Source organism: Thrips palmi, unplaced genomic scaffold, assembly GCF_012932325.1.
Source record: "Thrips palmi isolate BJ-2018 unplaced genomic scaffold, TpBJ-2018v1 HiC_scaffold_19, whole genome shotgun sequence".
Taxonomy (NCBI): Eukaryota; Metazoa; Arthropoda; class Insecta; order Thysanoptera; family Thripidae; genus Thrips; species Thrips palmi.
In genome coordinates, this window is record NW_023144628.1 from 16,821 (window position 1) to 37,896 (window position 21,076).

A 21,076-nucleotide genomic window follows, 5' to 3' on the forward strand; every position below is an offset into this window, starting at 1 on the left:
GCGCTATCGCTGGGGGTCCTATAGTCGAGCCAGCCAAAGGTGGCCCTTTTGGCGACCGTTGGAAATGCGGCGGCTGGCCGAAGCATTGGCGCTGCCGTCGCTCGGGCTACCCCCTCCACATCCCGACCGCCAATAGTGGCCGTTGTTTAGGCGGAACAACGGCTACTATTGGCGGTCGGGATGTGGAGGGGGTAGCCCGAGCGACGGCAGCGCCAATGCTTCGGCCAGCCGCCGCATTTCCAACGGTCGCCAAAAGGGCCACCTTTGGCTGGCTCGACTATACTTTCATTAAGGCCAAAGTTTGATGAAGCAATCTTAACACTCTCCAGCAACTTCTATGCGTGCTTCGATGCCTACCAATGCCCTCTAGGCATCTTTGCAACATTTATCTTCTTTCAGCAGTAAACACCATGCCTTACAAAAAGGGGAGCATTTGAATGATCCCGCTCAATGATCCCCAGTGAAACCTTCACTTGTCTCGATGTGCCCATGCCCTATGGGACTATTCCACCGTTTGCGACTTAGTAAAAGACTGTAGGACTTTTTTTTTATGTAGCTGTGTAAATTTCTCATACTGCGTGATACTGCGCTAGTCTCGTGGCAGGCTGTTTGTGATGTGGTTGGTTGGTTGCCGTGCTTTCAGAAATGTTTCGTTTGACACGTCGCTGATTTGTGTTCGTACGGAAATAGCCGCCGACAATAACAACAACAATTACCAGACGATACTACATTGTAAACAGTAAGTTTCCCGTGATATTTTTATTGACTCAAAGTGCCTGTAGGCTAGTTTTCCTGGTTCTGCAGGGACGGACATGGCCTGACTACTTGTTGTGTTTGGTTATGTTAGCCTTCTCCGCTGTCATTTATGTTCATTCACTGCACATTAAACGCCTTGTGTTGGTTTTTCCCTTGTTAATTTTTGCTTTTTCTAATAGAACGTCGTTGTTTGATGCGGCTTTACACTGCATTTAGATAAGCGTAACACCGCATCTGTTCATGTCAATATCATGTTTTTCCCATTTACTCATCTATCTGCCGTCTTATTGCTGTTTTTAGCATTCTTCAACTTAATGCTCGTCTCCTAATGTGTCAGGGACTGAAAATATTACTACTTAATGCTCGGAGCCCCCCGCCGGCATCGGCCGAATCGGTCTCAATCCTCATTCAAAGATTCAACAGTTCTCATTTCTCATGTTATAAATTTATGATTCTGGTTCTTAAATGTGCCATTTTTATTTTATTTTTCAGCTTGTGAGGCCTAGTCAAGAAACGACAATGGCGAACAGCATCGAGCAACCGTGTTACACCCTGATTGCAGCATCAGAATCAGAGCTTTACAATGAAATGACATTGAAAATGGACTTAATTAGGTGTACATCCGCTTGAAATTGTGTTGTGAATTTACCTATGATACGCAGTTAAACATAGTTAATGATTTCTTCTCTTGCAGAAAAAGGGGATGTGAAAGTTAAAATTGAGGCCTTGAAGAGGGTAATCAAGGTGATTCTGGCTGGCGAAAGAATACCTGGAGTATTGATGACGATTATTCGCTTTGTTCTTCCACACCAAGACCACATGGTGAAGAAATTGTTGCTTGTCTTTTGGGAAATTGTCCCCAAAACAACACCTGATGGAAAACTACTCCATGAGATGATTCTTGTGTGTGATGCTTACCGTAAGGTATGTTTCATGCCAATTTGAGCTCTAGTATACAGCCATACTCTGGGTATTTAAATGTTTTTGTCGCTATTTTTGTTTGTTTATTTTTTTTTCAAACTTTTGTAGGATCTTCAACATCCAAACGAATTTGTGCGGGGATCAACCCTGCGATTCCTTTGCAAACTGAAAGAGCCTGAACTTTTGGAACCTATAATGCCAGCAATTAGAGCTTGTTTAGAGCACAGACACTCTTATGTTAGACGGAATGCTGTTCTTGCCATCTTCACCATTTTCAAGTGAGCTAATGTGCTTCTTCCCTGGAGGGTTCTGCTTGAATCCGATCAGTTCAAAATTTAGATTTAAAACGTAATTTCATGTTTAATTTCCTTGGGTTTGAGTTCTAACAGTTTTTTTCCATGTTAGGAATTTTGAGTTCCTCATCCCTGATGCACCAGAACTTGTTGCAAACTTCCTTGACATTGAACAGGACATGTCATGCAAGAGGAATGCATTCCTTATGTTGCTGCATGCAGACCAAGATCGTGCTCTTTCTTATCTTGCCTCATGTCTTGATCAAGTGTCATCATTTGGAGATATCTTACAGTTGGTCATCGTTGAACTTATTTACAAGGTAAAATCTTTGCTCTAGCATTTTGATCGTTTGAATTCCTGCGGTTTCCATTCTTCTGTAGATAGTATGGTTGTCACCTTCTGGTTGCAGGTGTGCCATGCCAATCCTTCTGAGAGGTCTCGTTTCATTCGCTGTATCTACAACCTCCTGAACTCCACAAGTGCCGCTGTACGTTATGAAGCTGCGGGAACTCTTGTTACCTTGTCTAGTGCTCCAACTGCCATCAAGGTATTATTTAATTACTGGTTTCCCTATTTTACTGTGTGCAATTCTATTGTTGGTTTTAGCAGGACTTTATTCTGGTGTTTACTTTTCCTAGGCTGCTGCATCATGTTACATTGATCTCATTATCAAAGAGAGCGACAACAATGTAAAGTTGATAGTGCTGGACCGACTGATTGCATTAAAGGAGCACCCCACACATGAAAGAGTTTTACAAGACCTGGTGATGGATATTCTTCGAGTCCTTGCAAGTCCAGATATTGAAGTTAGACGAAAGACTCTATCCCTAGGTTAGTGTAGGCACAGATTCTTCTTTGAATGTGATTTTGAAAATCTGTCTATGTTGCTCTTTCATTATGTTATGATGTTTTCCATAGCTTTGGAACTGGTGTCTTCACGCAACATTGAAGAAATGATTTTGGTTCTTAAGAAAGAAGTCTCCAAGACTCATAGTTTAGTTGAGCATGAAGACACTGGCAAATACAGGCAGCTGCTTGTACGCACTTTACATTCGTGTTGCATCAAGGTTAGTCACTTTCCTGCCTGCCCATTATTAAGGTGCAAGCTGATCTTGCACACTTCTCTCACACATTTGGAGTTTCTGTGACAGTTCCCTGATGTTGCTGCAACTGTCATCCCAGTTCTTCTTGAGTTCTTATCTGACACCAATGAACTGGCAGCCTCTGATGTTTTGGTGTTTGTCCGAGAGGCAATTCAAAAGTTTGATCATCTCAGGCCACTTATTATTGAGGTATGGAGTGAAAACATGTGTGTTATCCTTTCTGTCAAAATTTTTACCTCTTTATGAAATTGTCTTATGTGTTATTTTCAGCGGCTTCTTGATGCATTTTCAAGCATCAAGTCAGTAAAAGTTCATCGTGCTGCCCTGTGGATCCTTGGAGAATATGCAGTTTCAGCTGATGACATTCAAACTGTCATGTCACAAGTCAGACAGACTCTTGGAGAGGTGAGCATAGTCAACTTGTTGTTGAGACCCTTATCTGCAGTGGTAAAGCTTTTTTTAAATCACATGAAATGGACAAAAGTCTAACACAAGTCTTGTTTTTTGCAGCTGCCACTTGTTGAAGATGAACTCAAGAGAGCGTCCGGTGAGAAAACTGATGATGATGTTAACACAGGTAGTGTGGCCACTGTTCAGAAGTTAGTGACCTCAGATGGAACATATGCCACTCAATCAGCCTTCAGCGCATCTGTGTTAGTATAATCTACACCCTTCTGCTGTATTATCTTTTCCCATTGAAATCTCTCTCTTCACTATGAATTTTGTTTCCTCAGAAATATGAAAAAAACTGAGGCCCGGCCGCCATTGCGTCAGTATTTAATGGATGGTGATTTCTTCATGGGAGCTGCTTTGGGTACAACACTTGCAAAATTAGCACTGCGGTATCTCACCCTTGTGTCTGACCCAGTTAGACAGAATCGTTTCTGTGCTGAAGCCATGTTGATTATTACGTCTGTCCTGCACTTAGGCAAATCAGGTGGGCAGGAAGTCCTCAAGCGCTCATTTTACCAGTCTTTTAAAACTGTCTTTGTCAACATCGTTTTTCTTTTCTATTTCAGGCCTTCCAACCAAACCAATTACGAATGATGATGCTGATCGCCTCTTTTTATGCCTCCATGTCTTATCAGACCGTTCTCCTGAGATAATTACTATTTTCAATCAGCATTGCCGGAATGCATTGTCCATCATGCTTTCAGCCAAGGCAGAAGAGGAAGCCTCTATTATCAAGGTTTGTTTCTGTCTGATAATTCTTATAAATAAAAGTATTCAACAGGCAAATTTTATCCTGTTTATTTTCAACACAGGCAAAGGAAAAGCCAGGGAATGCAGTGCAGGCTGATGATCCTATTAGCTTCCTTCAACTGTCCTCCCAGCGTGGTGACCAAGCTACGGAAAATGTCTTTGAACTGAGTTTGAGCCAGGCTTTGGCAGGATCTAGAAGAGATGGTTAGTTCATAATAATAGTAGTAACCAAGTGGCCGCTAAGAAATCATACATCACTTTCTTAATCTATCTTTCTTTGGTACTCAAGGAAACAGCAAGGAAATGGGAATGAGCGGTGCCACAAAACTCAACAAGGTTACCCAGCTCACAGGATTTTCAGACCCAGTTTATGCTGAAGCCTATGTTCATGTCAACCAATATGATATAGTCCTGGATGTCCTTATCGTGAATCAAACTGGTATTATAATTTATCCATTGTCATTGCCTGCTCTCTTCTATAGCCATTAAAAGTTATTAATAATGTAATTTTTAAATTATGCTGCAGGCTCGACTTTGCAAAATTGTACTTTGGAACTTGCTACTCTGGGTGATCTTAAGTTGGTTGACAGACCGCAACCTGTTGTTCTGGCACCCAAAGACTTCTGCAATATAAAGGCCAATGTTAAGGTTGCATCAACTGAAAATGGCATCATCTTTGGAAACAGCGACTGTGCGCGTTGCTGGACCAATTGCTGTTCACTCCTGGTGAGTCGCGAAATCCGTTGCAGGTAACGCAGGCTCCTAGAAAACGCTTAGTGGGCTGGAGGCGACCAAAATTCGGGACGCGTGTTGAGCTCCAGAGGCGCTAAACAGGACTCGAACCGAACGGGTGACCCCAGACCCCACCAATGGATTCCTCGTTCGGAGAGCAATCCATTGGTGGGGTCACACGTTCGTTTTGGGTCCCATTTAGCGACGGTGGAGCGTCTAGAATTTTGCCGCCTCCACCGGTCTTCTGGCCCGTTGTGAAAGATCTCACGAAGGTCCGGTCAACACGCGTTAGCTTGGAAAAATCTCCTATAGCATTCTTAGGCGATGCACTGATTTATACTGACCCGTCTTCGAGGGGGGAACACCTTCCCACATTCATTGTACAAAATTTGACCACATTCCACATTCAGGTGGCAAAATCGCCTGTAAGTAGGCAACATGTGTGGCGAAAACGCCAGATATCTTACACATTCTTGCACATTCACACAATCATTGTACGCCAAATTTTACAGTGGCTCACCCCTCGCCCGTCTTTGTCCAGGACTGGAGGCGATGGACGTGGCCGGCAACCCGTACGACGGCGTGAACGTGCCGCTGCCGGCGCCTCCCCTCCTGACGAAAGGCAGTGCCTCCATGTCCATGTCCATGCCGGCGTCGCTTCGTCGGGTGCGATTCGATTACTACAACAGCATCCTGGACTAACACCTGCACCTCATCCTGCAGTGGCATGCGGCCACACTGGAGGTGCGTTGACTTACTCGGGAGAGCACTGCACAGTGGGCCAGAAGACCGGTGGAGGCGGCCAAAACTCTAGACACGTTTTGAGCTCCAGAGTCGCTAAATGGGACTCGAACCGAACGTGTGACCCCACCAATGGATTGCTCTCCGAACGAGGAATCCATTGGTGGGGTCACACGTTCGGTTCGAGTCCCATTTAGCGGCTCTGGAGCTCAAGACGCGTCTAGAGTTTCGGCCGCCCACACCGGTCTTCTGGCCCACTGTGCACTGGCAGTAGCTCGATGTGCACTGACTGACTGTCCCCTCTGTCTGCCAGGACGTGTGCATCATGGGGGACACTCCGCGCGCGGCGACCCTGCTGTCCGCGCTGCCCGCGCTCCACACCCTCAAGTGCCCGCTGCTGAAGGGCATGCTGGCGCTGCTGCAGTGCCCCAGCCTCAAGAAGCTGGCCCTCATCCTGGACCTCAACGCGTGGACGCGGCCGCTGATGTCCGAGGCGGAGGAGCTGGTGCGCAGGGCGGCGACGCGCCTGGAGGAGCTGACGCTGGACTACAACCAGGAGAAGAACCCGGCCGCCGAGGCCGTGAACCTGGTGCTGTGCCTGGGCGCGGACGCGGCGCCCACGTCGCTGCGCAGCCTCGCCTTCGTCCTGGCCGACAGCGACGTGCCCCCGCCGGTGCTTCCGCCACTGGCCGCCGTCCTGCACCGCCTGCCGCTCCTCACCAGCCTGGACGTCAACTGCAAGCCCTCGGACGCCTTCCTGCGCGCCCTGGACGGCAAGGTGGTGCCGGCGCTCACCAAGCTCGAGGTCTGGCTCAAGGACGACGAGGACGAGTGGCTGGACAGCGAGCCGGTCCAGACGGTCTACGAGAGGCGAGTATTTATCTTGGAGAGCACTTGTGTGAAAGGCACTGCGCGAGGCTAGATGGTTCGGGACCCGAGCGTAACCCGAGCGAGCGCGGGAGGACCCGAACTGGCCGAAACGACTGACCGAACCCGAAGTCGTGGTGTTTGCTCATTTTATGTATTTCTTTAACTCTAGAGGTAAAAACAATGTTACCATGGGCATTTTATAAAATGGGGCCGCATAAGTGTTTTTTTAACAATTTGACAATATGTTGGAAAAAGAAAACAACAAACAACTCTTGCATCAAGTGAATTATGTGAACTGTATTACTCAACTTATTTTCCAAACCTTTTTAAATATTTGGATAAAAATTAAAAGATAGAACAGAATATTTTTGTTTAGCTTTTTTAAATTAGTCGAACCAATTTTTTTCTCAAACTTGCTAAAACAAGACTCCGTCAATGCAAGTGCCGAAAGTTTGCAGAGACGCAGAGACTTAAAATTCTTCGGACCAGACCTTGAGGTCAAAAAGTCAGTCACAAGAGACATTTTAGCTTAACGCTAAAATGGAATGATAGCTCAAGGTGAGGTGTGGGAGAAAAACAGCTATTAACACAAAATAAAAACAATTCGTATTAGTTGTCCATTGAATCCTGTACTAAAGAAGTTGCGAATATGACTAATGTATTGTAGAACATCTAACATGCACAAACAAAATTTAAAGAAAGTTGTAAGCTTCCAGTTGTCGTAATCTCTCATCGATTAGTTTAAGAGATTCCGCGCAACAGTTATGGTCAGGTCTAGTCTTCGGCCTGATAATTTATCTCTCTTTTTCTTCCGAAGTTTCTTAGATAGTTGTCAACAGAATTGAGAAGCGAAAATGATGCACTTGTTCACATTTTGGAACAAAAAAAGAAATATGAGGCCAGTAAATGTCACCATTTTTGTTGACTTATGGCAATTTTTCCCCATCGTATATTTTTAAAATATTTTTCCAAAATTAGTTTTGAGTTTGTGGCCATCCTTTCTTCTTTTCCCCAAGCAATATGAGTGACTTAGTGACTTTAGTTGCATGATCAGAATAATTGAAATTCATATGGCACCTTCGGCTTTGGCTTCGGGCCGAGTCGGGGCCTTCGGCTTGCCTTCGGCTTCGGGTCTCCGTTCGGTTCGGCACCTCCTAGCCTCTCGCAGGGCACCTTTCACACAAGTGCTCTCCAAGATGAATACTCGCCTACGAGAGGTACCCGGAGCTGGAATTTTGGTTCTGAGCGCGGGCTTGCCTCGCGGTTTGCATGCCTGGAACGCACAGTGGAGGCAGACAAAATCCCGGACGCGTTTTGAACTCCAGAGTCGCTAAATGGGACTCGAACCGAACGTGTGACCCCACCAATGGATTGCTCGTTGGGCGGGCAATCCGGTGGTGGGGTCAGTGGCTCGGTTCGAGTCCTGTTAAGTGACTCTTGAGCTCTAAACGCGTTCAGAGTTTCGGTCGCCTGCATCGGTCTTCAGACCCAATGTCGAACGCATTGCGATTCAACTTCATTTGTGCCAAAAAAATGTTTGCAATAAAATTGTCTTTGGCACTATTTTTGGACTTTTTTTTTAAACCCCGAGGTTGAACACAGTTTAGACAGCGGTACGCTGTCAAATATAGAGTCGCAGAGCTCCGAAGCTTCTTCGTTAAATTCGAACCGAACGTGTGACCCCACCAATGGATTCCTCTTTCGGAGAGCAATCCATTGGTGGGGTCACACGCTTTGTTCGAGTCCCATTTAGCGACTCTGACGTCGAAACCCGTCTAGAATTTTGGCCGCGTCCACCGGCCTTCTGGCCCACTGTGCGCCTGCGAGTCGCCTGCGAGCGTCGGGTCGAGTCGTCTCAGAGCGCCCGACCACGGGAGGTTAGGCAACCCCGCGTACTCGCATGCTCTACGGGACCATTAACATTACCATTAAGGGCTAGAGCCCGCCTGCACTGCAAAACGAGACATGGCCTTCCTTACTAAGGTGGCACTTTATCCCGGCGGAGAGGCGCTTGTTTATTTTTCTGAGTTTAGGCACGTCACTTGACTGTATAGCGGGCAAGAGCGCATGACACAAACAACAAAGAAACAATTATGTCGTCTGGGTTCGAATCCCAGACAATTGTATGTTGTCATCAGTTTACCACTTGTGGAAGCTGAGTCGAACCAGAAGAACCAGGTAACCACGGGTATCAGTTTGGGTGAGAGCGGACCGTGTGATTAGGTGGCTCAGGGCGCAGAGGTAGCGGCCGCCCCGAGAGAAGAAACTGGTTCAAATCCCAGGTGTGGAAATGTTTTTCTCAGTTGAACCTTGAACCCGGTAACACCAGTAACAACAACGGCGAATACACTGCTAATGCCGTCGCGCGTGTCTAATGGGTGGCGGCGCGGCTCTATGCGATGTGAGGGCGCGCATTCCCCTCTAAGATGCAAAAGAGTTCCCGCCGTCGTCGGCCCCCACCCACCCCCCCCTACCCCCCCTCCCCGAAGGAGAGCGGAGTAGGGGCAATCATAAAGGGTTGGTAACCTGACCTGGCTGGTGGCGAACCAGGTCCAACGGGATTTCCGAGCGGAATATGTCGCTGACATAATGACCGTAAGTATGTTGGCAACTTTCAAAAAGACAATCCGGAATGTCGGCGATCTCGTAATCAGAGTTCTGATGGTGAACCTTGACCTATTCTGGCCGGGATCGAACCCTCGAACTCCTTGTTGGCACTCAGAGGCTTTGCCACGAGACCACCGGGCCACCCGAGGAGAAGAGGCCAGAGGTCTTCTCTTGGCTTGGAAAGCCTCGCTATATAGAGAACACACAGATTACTAATGTAGCGAATATTGTTCGCTTGTCCAGCAGAAATGTTTGTTGGATGGCACGCAAAAGGTAATCGCTCGAACAGCATTCAAAAGTTAGCGCACATTGTTCGCTTCTCCAGCGAAAATGTTCGTTGGATAATAGGTAATAAATTATCGGTAAAACAGCAAGTGGAAGTTTGCTACATCGGCGTGCCAAAAGCACTGGAATAGCGAATTTGTTTGTCATTCCAGCAAATTTTGCTCTAGCGAACAGATGTTCGCTACAATAGCGAAATTATTTTTTTCCGTGCGGCAAGTTCTGCCCAACTGCCAAGTGCTTTGCCGTTCATGTGACAAAGTCATGCCTGAAAACTACTGGGACGATGGCTAAGGGCCTTACGAACGAGATTTCGTGGTGGCCTGCAACATGTGGAATGCGTCTGTACGAGCATCGGAGTCATCGTAGCATCGTCGCCAGCTCGCTAATCGAGACATATGGCAATTATTTCATGTCAGACTTCGAATCTCTTCGACGTCACACGTCACTTGCGCTTGCTTATGATTCAGAAACAACATATAATTAAAGTTGCATATTATTTTAGATTGTTAATTTTAAGCCCCTTTTGTTTAGTATAGTTAAAGAAAATTTCATGGCAGTTGCGACGGTTTGTTATGCGTGGGTACAAACATCATGCACAGTTTTTGGTATCCCACTCAAGAGCGGGCTCATGGTTTTCGCTGGGAAGCTCTGCAACCTCTGCAACGCATGAAAATCGGACAAAAAATGACCACTTTGAGCCAGTTTGAAGAAATTGCAATTTTTAAGAGTGTAAAATTTAAATGCCAATTCCGAGAACCCCCGCTCGAAGAAAACACCCACCCCTTATTAGAGCTCTACTTCGGGTAGCGCTCTGCCCCTCGTGAGGTCTTGCGACCCTCAGTGGCAGCCGGTGCCTACCTCGCAGGTGGGAAGGCCAATTTCAAAACACAAATTATTTCGGTATCTAGACGTTTGCACCCACTAGTTCATCGGTGAAAAATGATCTCCAGGGGATGCCCAAGCTGCCTACAAAGTATTGACACATTTGAGAAAACTCATCCTGTTGATTGATCGCGCTACTCAGTATCACGGACAGGATGCCTGACAGAATCGATCGGAATTAAATATGCGATTCCCGTCGTTTCTCATGCAGCCACCATTTCCTTCTAATTTCTCCCTATTGTTGCACAGCGCCGGGAAGCTAGGCCACCCCTTCGACACGTCTTTGCAGAGAATTGCCTCGCTCCTTGAAGGTGGCCACCTTTCCCACTCCCCTCCCTTTCGACCCATGTAATTACGCCCCACAATGTGGCTTTAAATCGGCTTGCTAGATGCCGGAGTGACTTGCTGACTCGAACCGCTAAAGGTCTATAGAGCAGAGCTCTCAAAAAACGGCTCCCCAGGCCGGCCGCCGAGGCCGCACGCGGCCTGCGGCAGGCCGCTGGCGAGCAACCCTGCGCCTGAACGGACAGTGCCGGACTTGTCCGCATGATGTGAGGGCGCCACGTCTCGGCCACCTCCCGGCTCCCTCGGTCGCATCCGTGAACCCTATTGGCTGCCGGCAGCCGGCCTCGTCAGGCCGACGCGCGGCCTGCAGCAGGCCGCAGCGGTCGGTCTGGACGAGGCCGCGACCGAGCCGTCCCAGCGGCCTGTCCCCTGCGTGCTGAGGCCGCACCGCGGCCTGTTCGGCCGGCCCACGGTGTAGAGAGTCTCTCTACACCGTGGGCCGGCCTCAGAGGCCGCTTTTTGAGAGCTCTGCTATAGAGGCCTAACAGCGTTGATGATGATGAGATGGAGATGAGGACAGGGTCAGTGAATCACTTTGGTACAAATCTTTGCATTATATATTCTTTTGTAACAAGAACAATGTATCTACAGAATCTGGAAGAGCTGGGCTACTTCAGTCAGTACCACATTCTTAAATTTATTAAATACAGTACATAGTAGCCTGTTCACCTCGTCGTCGTGTGGAGTGGGCAGCCACGGGAACACCTGCCACCACGAGGTTGTCGTGGCCGCGTACTCCGCGCCGTCCGCGACCACGGCGTCAGCCGGCGCAGCTGTCCCGGGGGTGTGGGAGGGCACCCCGCCGCACTGCGTCGCCGGCCTACCCGTCAAGTACGTTGGGCTGCCCACCACGTTGCCGCCCTCCTTGTAGTTGCAGACGATGAGGCGCGCGTTCAGGCCGCCGGCCGCGATGTAGTCCGCGAAGCCGCAGCCGAGGCGCGTCGACCGGCCCCACACCAGGTTGGTGTAGTGCCACGTGGGGACGTGGTACCTGCAGCGCCGCGCCGTCAGAACGTCAGCGGTTCGACTCCCGGCAACGGCGTCGGTTTCAAAACGGCTTTACTCACGTGTAGGGCGCGCTGCTGAGGTGGCCGTCGTGCTCGTTGACCTCGTCGAGCCACTTGTGCACCGCCATGGCCGTGCTGACGGTGGAGTGCTGCGCGTGGCCGAGGGGCAGCACCTGCATGTAGATGTTCTGGCCGACCGGGGTACCGTCGGCTGCCAGGGGCAGGAAAAGTCGACCGGGAAAGTGTTGAAATGTTCGACGATTCCCCCGGAGGCTCGATGCTTACCGCTGGTTCGGCAGGTGTCCTGGTCAAAGACGCACTGCGACGCCCAGCGCCGCGCAAACGCCGCCAGCTCTTCATCCCAGTGCTGCGGAGTGCGGAAGGCCAGTCAAATGACATCGCAGGATTCCCTCATTGCCTCACTGCCCTCGGCTCGGGCCTGCTCGGGGCGACGCCGGCACTGGCGCGGTCCTTACCAGGCGGTGCATGTTGGCGGCGGGGGGCTGCGGCTGGCCGAACCGGCCGCGCCGCTCCTCGCCGGCGGCCACCTTGTTGCGCACGGCGTTGTGCGTGTGCAGCGCGGCCTGCGCCTCGTCGGGCGTCAAGTCGCGTGAGAACAGGCCGTGGCACCGCGACGCGGGGCCCCCCGAACTCTGCGAGCAAACGGCCCAAACCGATCGAGTGGCTGGTGTTCGAACCCGCCTCCCACGTCGCGAGCAGCGGCTGCCGCACCTTGTAGATGCACATGGTGTGCTCCGGACAGATGCTGCAGTAGTTGGCGGCGTGCGCGGCGTGCGCGGTGAGGGCCCACAGCCACAGCCATGGCAGCGGTGACATAGGCGTCACGGCGCGGCCGCGAGCACCTCGGCGAGCACGCCGTCGGCCCCGTCGGCGCGGAGGATCATGGCGGAGGCGAAGACGGCGAGGAGGCGGCCCACGCGCCGCGCCGCACTGCGCCGCCGCGACTACAACGAGAGCCTTATCGCCTGCCCCCCTTTCCCCCACCCCGACCACACCCCGACCAGCCTACACAGCCAGGGCGAGGAGGGCGAGGAGGCCGTCGAAGGCCCGGCATCTGGCTTCGGGGCTGCACCCAATCTGCACTCGAATGTCATCTATCGACTGCAAGTGGAAACATTTCCTTAGATTCTTCGAATGGTTCCTACCTAATTGCAGCTCAAAACCGGCGCATCGCTCGCATCTCCTCCTCAGCTGTGTTGACCGAGACTGTAGAGGCGTTTCCACTCATTCTTTATTTCGATTCAATGTTTGTATTTAATATTTCCGCCCAGCATTTTCCCTAGTGGATGGGTTAACTGAGAGGCAGGCCTCCTTCCTTACAGTGTGCCGCCCTATTGGTCTGTCGGTGCCAGCGCTGTCAGTCTGCGCGAGCCGCGAGCCCTCCTCGCCTTCTGCAGGCCCTGCAGGCCGCTGAGCCGGATGGCGCGCTGCATGCGGGCGCTGATCCTTCCCCCTCTCCCTCCCCTCCCCCTCCCCTCCCGCGGCCCTTCCGCGGCCCTTCCGCGAACGTGAGCCGGATATGAAGTGCGCGTCAGTCTGTCAGACTGATTCCGCACCGTGCCTTCGTCGCTGTGTCTCTCTCGCACTCATGAGGCGTCGCGGAGGGGTGCGAGAGAGACAGCGCGGCGCGACGGCGCCCTGATTGGAACCAGACTACGTACTGGGCTCGGGAGGGCAGCCAGGGCAGCCCAGGGCACGGCAGCCCCGCCAGGACAGGTCGCAGGTATTAAGGACGAGGCCCTGTGATAGGCGTGCCGCCCTGGCGGCGTGGCGCAGTGCGCGTGTCGCCCTGCGTCGCCCTGCCTGTCCCCCGGCCCTGGACCTAGCTCCGGCTGGAGGCGCCAAGAAGGCACTCGCGCCTGACTGCAGCCGCGACGCGAACGCGCGAACGCCACGGGCACCGCGGCCCCCATTCGCCTCCGCCGCGCCGAGAGTCTGCTTCGCCTGGTCCGGGAATGGGTGTCCGCCAGCACAGGCCGCACAGGTACAGAGGGCCATGCTCCGTGCGGACTCACATGTAGTGTGGGTGCCGTGTCGTGACTTCCCCGGAGAGCGTAAGTGTGAGAGGTTTGAGGGGCTGGTTGGACTCCTGGCTGCAGCCTGCATGCACCTGGACTCCGGACTGCGAGCCCTGGGGGCTGGGGGCGCGGCGGGCGGGGCAGCCCTTGGGGCAGCCCTTGGGGCGGCCACCGAGGTGCAACACGGTGAGTGGACGCCGCGTTCTTCGCCGGCCTCACCCCTCCGTCGTGCCCGTAGGGAAGTCCTCGCCGTGACGCTGCGGGCCGCCGCCGTCGTCGTCCTCGTCCTGGTCCACGGCGGCGCGGGCGGCGCGCGACAGCCGCCGGACTTCCGCAGCCTCGGCAGCCGGCGGCCGAACGCGTCCAGCCAGGCCCTTGGCCAGGCCCTGCAGGCCAAGGGCTTCTACAACTACTGCAACCTGTGCGGAGACCACACCTTGTGCCGCTACTACGTACGTGTCTGCAGCGACTGATCCCGCTCATCTCCGTCGTCGCTGTCTCTTTCGCACGCTTGGGGCGTCCCTTGGGGTGCGAGAGCGACAGGGCGGCGAAACGCTGTTCGGATTTTGGAATCAGTCTGCAGCTACACCGTAGTCCCCCGCGCCAACGCGTTCCTTGCCCCTCGCAGAGCCAGGGCCAGGCGTGCCGCGCGGGCAGCTCGTCCGTGTCGCGGCCGCTGAGTCGCGAGGACCAGGACACCGTCGTGGCGGCCCACAACACCATGAGGTGGGTCCTGGCGACCGGCGAGGAGTACCGCGGAGGCCCGGGACCACAGCCACCCGCCGCCGACATGAGGCTCATGGTGAGTGTGTCATTGCGCTTCGTCTTGTGGCGCCTAGAGTTGTTGGCGACCTTGCGTCTCTGATTGGCGGTGGTCTTCGCTGCCCTGCAGTGGTACGACGACGAGCTCGCGGCCGTGGCGCAGCGCTGGGCCGACCAGTGCCAGTTCAAGCACGACACGTGCCGGAGCGTCGGTAAGTAAGGTTGCGCACTGCATGGCTGTGTCGCTCTCGCCACCCGATGGAAGTGCCATGAGTGCGAGAGCGACAGAGAAGGACAGCGCAGCTCGGAAACAGCCAGCCTCCCTTCTCCGCTTCGCAGAGCGCTTCCCGGTGGGTCAGAACATCTACCTGGAGCGCACGAGCCGTCCCCTGAAGCGGCCCGACTGGGAGGCCGTCACCAACAAGTGGTTCGATGAGGTGGCCAAGCACAGCGGGCGCCAGACGCTGTACCCTTACAGGTACCCTCTTCCCTTCCAACTTCTTCCCTTCGCAAAGGAAGCAAACCCTTTGGAGTTTTTTTGCCACCAGACTCATTCCGAAAGTCGTTTACGTCGCTGTCACCCTCGCACTCATGGGGCGATAGAGACAGCGACGAAAACGACACTCGGAACCAGTCCACTCGCCGCGTTTGCCTCCAGGTTCTCCGCCGTGACGGGGCACTTCACGCAGCTGGCCTGGGCGAGCTCCTTCCTCATGGGCTGCGGCGTGTCGGAGTACACCGAGCTGGCGGCCGGCCGGCGCTGGTACACGCGGCTGTACGTGTGCAACTACGGCCCCTCGGGGAACGTCATCGGGGACTGGATGTACCGCGCCGGGGAAGCCTGTAGCGGCTGCGGCCCGGAGTCGTACTGCTACTACGGCCTCTGCGTCTGAGTCTGAGCCCAGGTCCCCAGGTCTCGTTCGCACTAGGATTTCGAACGCGTAGAGCACGATGTACGCACAGATCAAATTTCAAGATTCACCCCGTTTACGACTTGTGTTCCTTTCGTTTCCCTCTGTTCACGAAGCGTTTGTTGTGATTTTCATTTTGTTGACTTATACTTTTTTTTTATATCTAATATTTTACTTGCCTCAAGGAACGACTTATCTAGAGCCAATTAAATTTAGGATGTAACTGGTCGTTTAGATCAGATTCTGAATACCATGCTAAAATGGGAAGAGAAGGGAAGCACTGAACCAAACAAAATATAAATGCAGAAGATGGTTTATTAATTTTTTAAATGTACAATCAGTAGAACTTGCACACTTTAAGTGTCAAGTTTACAATCACATTTTCCCCACATTGTAAAAAACATGTTAAGTATTTACCAGATTTTTAGAAATCTCAAAAACAACATTGAGGACACCATTTGTACATGCAACCCAAGAAAGGAATTCCAGAGATTAGACTTTCTTCTTCCTTGAAAAGTCCTGGAATAGATTCCAGATAAAAATACAAAGAGAAAATTCTCTAAATTCATTAAGAAAAAACAAAAAAAAAAACAATAGAAGGTTTGAGCAGAAAACAATACAGGACACAGGACTTGGTAGACGACAGATTGCTGGAGAATATTGATTAAGAGCACATCATATCATGAAAATGGACATTGCAAGCACTTAAAGCAAGAATTTGGCACACACAACTGGCTGCAAGTCAAGACATTGCATAAATTACATTGCACCTTTAAGCAACCAGTCAAACAAATTAAAATGATAGTGCTCCAATTACTCCACCCAATGAACACGTTCACTCCAAAGTGAAATTAAAGGGATGGGAATCGCGGCAAGGGACGAGGACGCCGTTCTCGTTCCAAAGCGACCGTGTCACAACTTCAAACCGAAATTATGTTAACGGACATTTTTGTGCAACAAATAGCAAAGGCATCTACCATGTCCCCTTGTGACTTCAACAACAATGATAAAAATGTCTTTTGACCATGTCATAACAATACAGACTAAGAGATTTGAGAGAACATCAATAAAAGGAATTGTCAAACAATGGAAATATTATACCAGAGTACAGTACATTTTAAGAGGATAACTAGATACAGTTGTATTCATATTTTCAATAAACTTAAGTTTTCTACACAACATTGCTGTATAAATAAATCTTCAGACTAGAAATGCAGTTATTTTGGCATTAATCTCAAGCAAGTAGTTGAATGTAACTGGCAAAAGATGTAAGCAGGATGCTTACAATCTGAAACTTATCTAACCCCCAATTTCCTGAAATTTGATTAAACACCTATACTAATTTTCAACCAAACAAATAGATATAAAAAATTTCCACACACGAAATTTAATTTAAAGATGACAAATGCTAGCCAGAATCAGGAAAACAAAGACAAAATACCAGACTAAAATAAATAATTTTAGAACAAATTCTGAGCTAATAGAGACCATCTTGAGATGGTTGGATATGATGCTACACACCACAATCATTTCACAGCAGAGCAAAGAAACAAAAGGATAGAAGTAGAATAACATTAAATTTAAGAGGGGATTCAGTTTTATGTAACAGGGGTCCTATTTAAAAAGATACATTGTCTTGAACTAGTTTTGCTCCACTTCAGGAGCAACTTCACAAGGTATTTTCTTTAATTTAATCTATTAAATATTCAGTGAACAATATATAGTTAAACCTAAAACCTTTCTTAATATGGCTTTCAGAAGATGAATTCTGAAAGAAATAATATCACAATACTGCCAAGAATGCGGAGGAAAACTACCTTTGTAGTGTTGCTATGCCTACCAAATTTGTTTTCAGAGATGGAATCGGTAAGACTGGTGGACATTGCAAATTTGATGTGCCAAACCAATTAATTCGGAATGAGGCAACAAACACAGCAATTAAGTGAGAGGAAAAATTTTTTCAGCAGAGTTACCAAAATAACAGGCTGAATCCCACAAACCACTGAAAGTTAACATACACAATCATTCATTCATGCCCACAGGCAAATAATTTTATGCATAGTTTGTAACCATTTAGATAACTCACATAATTAAGTACACCTCTTTTTTTTTTTCAAATTATTATCCTTGTTCCGTCTAGAAGTGTTTGTGGTTATACCTTAGATGAACAACGTGACAGCAAGTAAACCTCCTCCCAGTGGGAATTCAGTTATTAAATGAAATAGCATTAGGGAGACATTCTGGCAAAATTCAAGACCCTAGTATCACAAACTTCTCTCAGCATAAAGCTACCCAAGAGGACGAATTACAATATTTGCTGCATCCCAATGGGAGTTGATCTTCCCTACAACCCTGTTGACAAGTCCTAAATTAATCATAGGCATAAGTCTCACGGTCAGCAGCCCTCTTGTGTCCACAAACACACGAGGTAACGGCATTCCTTCGATGTTTTTTAACTACCGAATGACAGGATTCACCCAGACTCACCAGCACGATTTAATAAACTAGATGTCTTAGATTTCACACCCCCACAAACGCTCACATTCATACAAATACACACTCACACAATTGCACAACCTTTAAGATCTCTTTTGATAGGATCTAAACAAAGGTAAAAATAGATTCAAGCAAATTAAGAAATTGCATGAAAAACGATGTATCACATAAAAGCAGGAGGGACAAATGCTATAAATCAAATTCATAGTTGTTACTGTACAAATGAGAGATGAAGAGAGTCCATAATATATTGATGGCCCTACATGTCTGCTGAGTTTTCATTAAAGTTGCAAGTAAACAAAGTCATACAGTTATATGAGAGCAGAATCAATCATGATGACATAATGAGCATCTTGACAGAAGACAAATATTTCGATAAAAGAATGATAAGAATGACATCAGTCACAGCAGCATGATATTCAAAACCCTAAATCCAGCCAAACTGAGATTTTTAGGAGTTCAGAATTTTGAATTATTACAATGATATAAAAATAAATTATCTTATAACACATTCACATTAAATTATAGCTTGAAATTTTCTAAAGACAAATGTATTATTGGCCCAAATAATATTACACAGTCGAAATTAAAATAAATGCTTTGAGGGAAGTAGATGAGATCACCAACAAAAAACATGACAAAGCATTTTGGAAAATGTTGGGATGGTTGACTGAGCACAGCCAGAAAATAATGTGAGCGTGAATGGCTACAATGGAATGAATTGCATCATTGACACATTTCTATGCAAGATAAATAGTAAAAAAGCATAAATAATAAAATATTTAAAAGAATAAGCTGTGGGATTGCCTAATGTTAACCATAAAACCCAATTAAATGCAAACAATGCAGTACAGTAACACCACTTTAAAAAGAAGCCAACCGATCAAAACATTTCCCCCCCACATGAGAAGCAACAGAATTAAGCTAAAATTAAAATTGCTACATTCCAATGTTAGACAGAAGGTCCCTTTTAGTGAGCACCAGCAGTGAACTTGAGCTTGCTCTCCGAGTGGGCAAAGACTAGGGAGCCAATCAGGCTCACAACTGTGCGATCCAGCCAAGTGACGGGATTAGCGCGAATGAAGCCTCCTTCGTAGAAGCCAAGGTGACCTCCATGGGCAGTTTCAACATGAAGAATTTTAGGATGGTTAGCTGCAACAGTAAGTTGTTTTTCTTATTCAAGTAAAGGTAGGAAGAAAAAAAATAAATAAAACAGAGCAACATATAAATACAGTATCTGTCCACTTACAGGCAAATTCACGAATCGGTTCAAGCATGTTTTCTGGCACAATTGGATCGTCACGGGCATTGATGAATACCATAGGAAGCTTGATGTTTTGGAGGTAATACTTGGAGCTACTCCAACGGTACATTTCACTAACAGATTTGAAATTGTGCATTTTCCTGAAATAAGGAAAATTTCATGTAAATGTCCAGCTGAACAGAAAAATACACAAGCTTATCTAATACATACCTGGTGTAAGCTTCATCAAGCTCTGGTAAAGTAGCTGCTGCAACAATATCTCTTTCATTCAGGCCAAATGCTTTTTTGACAGGATCTGACAACAAGACACTCCGGTGGCGCAAGATGATGGTTTTCATCGTCTCAGTGATCACATACAGGTAGACGCGACGGAAATTCTGCCAATTCAACAAATACGAGCTTCCACTAGAACATAAGAGGAAGATTACAATTAAACACATTATTTTAAACATATAAAACAAATGAGTACAATTCAGTAAATGTAACTAACTTGAGGGCACAGTATCCTTGGCAGATGGAAATACCACCAATGATGTTAGCAGGCAAGATTCTTCCAGGCTCTCCAAAGTATTTGGTGACAAGATTACCCCCCAGAGAAAATCCAACTGCCACAACCTCAGTTCCAGGATAGCGAGTAACTAAACTACACATCATGGAATGGAAATCATCGGTGTGACCTGTGATTCAGGGTGACAAAAATACATGTAAATTGTTTGACAACAAGCAGCATCAACAATCACACCAGTATGGGAAAAATCTCACCATAGGTAAAAACTCTAGGTGCAGTGACAGGAACACTTCCAAGAGCACCCAGATGGTTCAGAACAACACAACGGTAGCCATGGCACTGTGCATAATGCACAAAAGTCCGAATATAAACACTTTCAGAGGTGTTTCCTATGCCTGGACAGATAGCCAGAGTAACGTCATCTGAAAGGAAAAGTATATTATAAACAATTGTAAATAAAACCAAGACTACAAGCAGAATAATGAACATACCTTCGTAGGTTTGGTTCAAAGCCTGATACAAGTCATAGGTGAGAGTGGAGCCGTCTGGCAGATAAAGGTAACATCGTTCCCCTATAGGCCAAGGGCACTTCAAACGCCCAAGAATGCTGTGGACCACAGTTTGGACATGCCCACTAAAGCCCCACAAGCGGGTTGGTACATAACTGAATAATAAAAACACAGAATAAAAAAGGTTAAAGACATTAGGAAAAGAAAAATAATTTGACAAAATGTGTCGCCTCTACTAGAACATTCTATGAAAACAATAAAGGAGGTAGACACACTCAAGGACAGTGTTTCGGGGAGGGATACTTGTGTTTAAAAAGAACAAAGGTTTACAGCGAATGAAACGAGGCTACTTAGGATCCCAGAGTAAACCTTCGGTGATGTCCCTATTTACCTACGGTCGCCATTCAATTGGGATGGGCGAAGGGCGCTAACCTGGAACTCCCAGACACTTACGGTTCTGAAACGACGGATGAGATCTTGGAGACGGTGTCGAGAAAGTTTCTGTCCTTGCAGAACAAGGTTGGCTTTTCGGCGTGGCTGTTAACATTGAGGATACGAAAGAGTATGCAGAGAAAGACGGCGATGAGAGCGAGCAGAGCGGTTGACATCTTGGCAGGCTAGGCTAGGCTAGGCTGCAACCACTTGGGCGGCGTAGAGCACTGCTTTCAAAAAAGAACGGACAAAGGCGACCGCCGCACTTCTGGCTGTGAAAATGTTGACATAAATAGTGCTTGATGAGCAATTCTTGAAAAGCTATTGACAAAACATGGGCGGGCGGACGAAACGGTCGCCGCTTCTGACTCACTCCCACGCACTACGCAGAGGAGGAGGAGAGGGGGAC

The 21,076-nt window shown here is 48.6% G+C and overlaps 5 protein-coding genes across 5 annotated transcripts; 3 read left to right on the forward strand and 2 right to left on the reverse strand.

Annotated features, from left to right (window-relative positions):
- Nucleotides 1–580: 580 nt before the first annotated feature.
- LOC117645938 (coatomer subunit beta) lies at nt 581–5,734 on the forward strand. Its single transcript, XM_034386507.1, has 17 exons — nt 581–739; nt 1,249–1,364; nt 1,449–1,680; nt 1,786–1,955; nt 2,083–2,290; nt 2,381–2,518; nt 2,610–2,802; nt 2,890–3,038; nt 3,123–3,263; nt 3,345–3,479; nt 3,585–3,727; nt 3,809–4,011; nt 4,094–4,263; nt 4,340–4,481; nt 4,567–4,716; nt 4,804–5,003; nt 5,551–5,734. Exons 2-17 carry the CDS (start codon nt 1,276–1,278, stop codon nt 5,593–5,595), a joined length of 2,508 nt encoding a protein of 835 aa, XP_034242398.1. The 5' UTR covers nt 581–739; nt 1,249–1,275; the 3' UTR covers nt 5,596–5,734.
- On the forward strand, nt 5,612–7,508 carry LOC117645939. Its single transcript, XM_034386508.1, has 2 exons — nt 5,612–5,753; nt 6,064–7,508. Exon 2 carries the CDS (start codon nt 6,076–6,078, stop codon nt 6,670–6,672), a length of 597 nt encoding a protein of 198 aa, XP_034242399.1. The 5' UTR covers nt 5,612–5,753; nt 6,064–6,075; the 3' UTR covers nt 6,673–7,508.
- Nucleotides 7,509–11,278: 3,770 nt separating this feature from the next.
- On the reverse strand, nt 11,279–12,598 carry LOC117646017 (venom allergen 5-like). The gene is made up of 5 exons (XM_034386641.1): nt 12,479–12,598; nt 12,223–12,399; nt 12,032–12,113; nt 11,807–11,957; nt 11,279–11,730 (listed from the first exon to the last, which is right to left on the reverse strand). Exons 1-5 carry the CDS (start codon nt 12,581–12,583, stop codon nt 11,325–11,327), a joined length of 921 nt encoding a protein of 306 aa, XP_034242532.1. The 5' UTR covers nt 12,584–12,598; the 3' UTR covers nt 11,279–11,324.
- A 1,908-nt stretch (nt 12,599–14,506) lies between these two features.
- On the forward strand, nt 14,507–16,034 carry LOC117646442 (venom allergen 5-like). Its single transcript, XM_034387366.1, has 4 exons — nt 14,507–14,587; nt 14,678–14,759; nt 14,887–15,025; nt 15,206–16,034. Exons 1-4 carry the CDS (start codon nt 14,507–14,509, stop codon nt 15,438–15,440), a joined length of 537 nt encoding a protein of 178 aa, XP_034243257.1. The 3' UTR covers nt 15,441–16,034.
- Nucleotides 15,756–21,054, reverse strand: LOC117646441 (abhydrolase domain-containing protein 2). Its single transcript, XM_034387365.1, has 7 exons — nt 20,689–21,054; nt 20,218–20,390; nt 19,981–20,148; nt 19,709–19,895; nt 19,429–19,623; nt 19,204–19,358; nt 15,756–19,106 (listed from the first exon to the last, which is right to left on the reverse strand). The coding sequence occupies exons 1-7, from the start codon at nt 20,841–20,843 to the stop codon at nt 18,925–18,927; spliced, it is 1,215 nt and encodes a 404-aa protein (XP_034243256.1). The 5' UTR covers nt 20,844–21,054; the 3' UTR covers nt 15,756–18,924.
- Between the last annotated feature and the right edge of the window lie 22 nt (nt 21,055–21,076).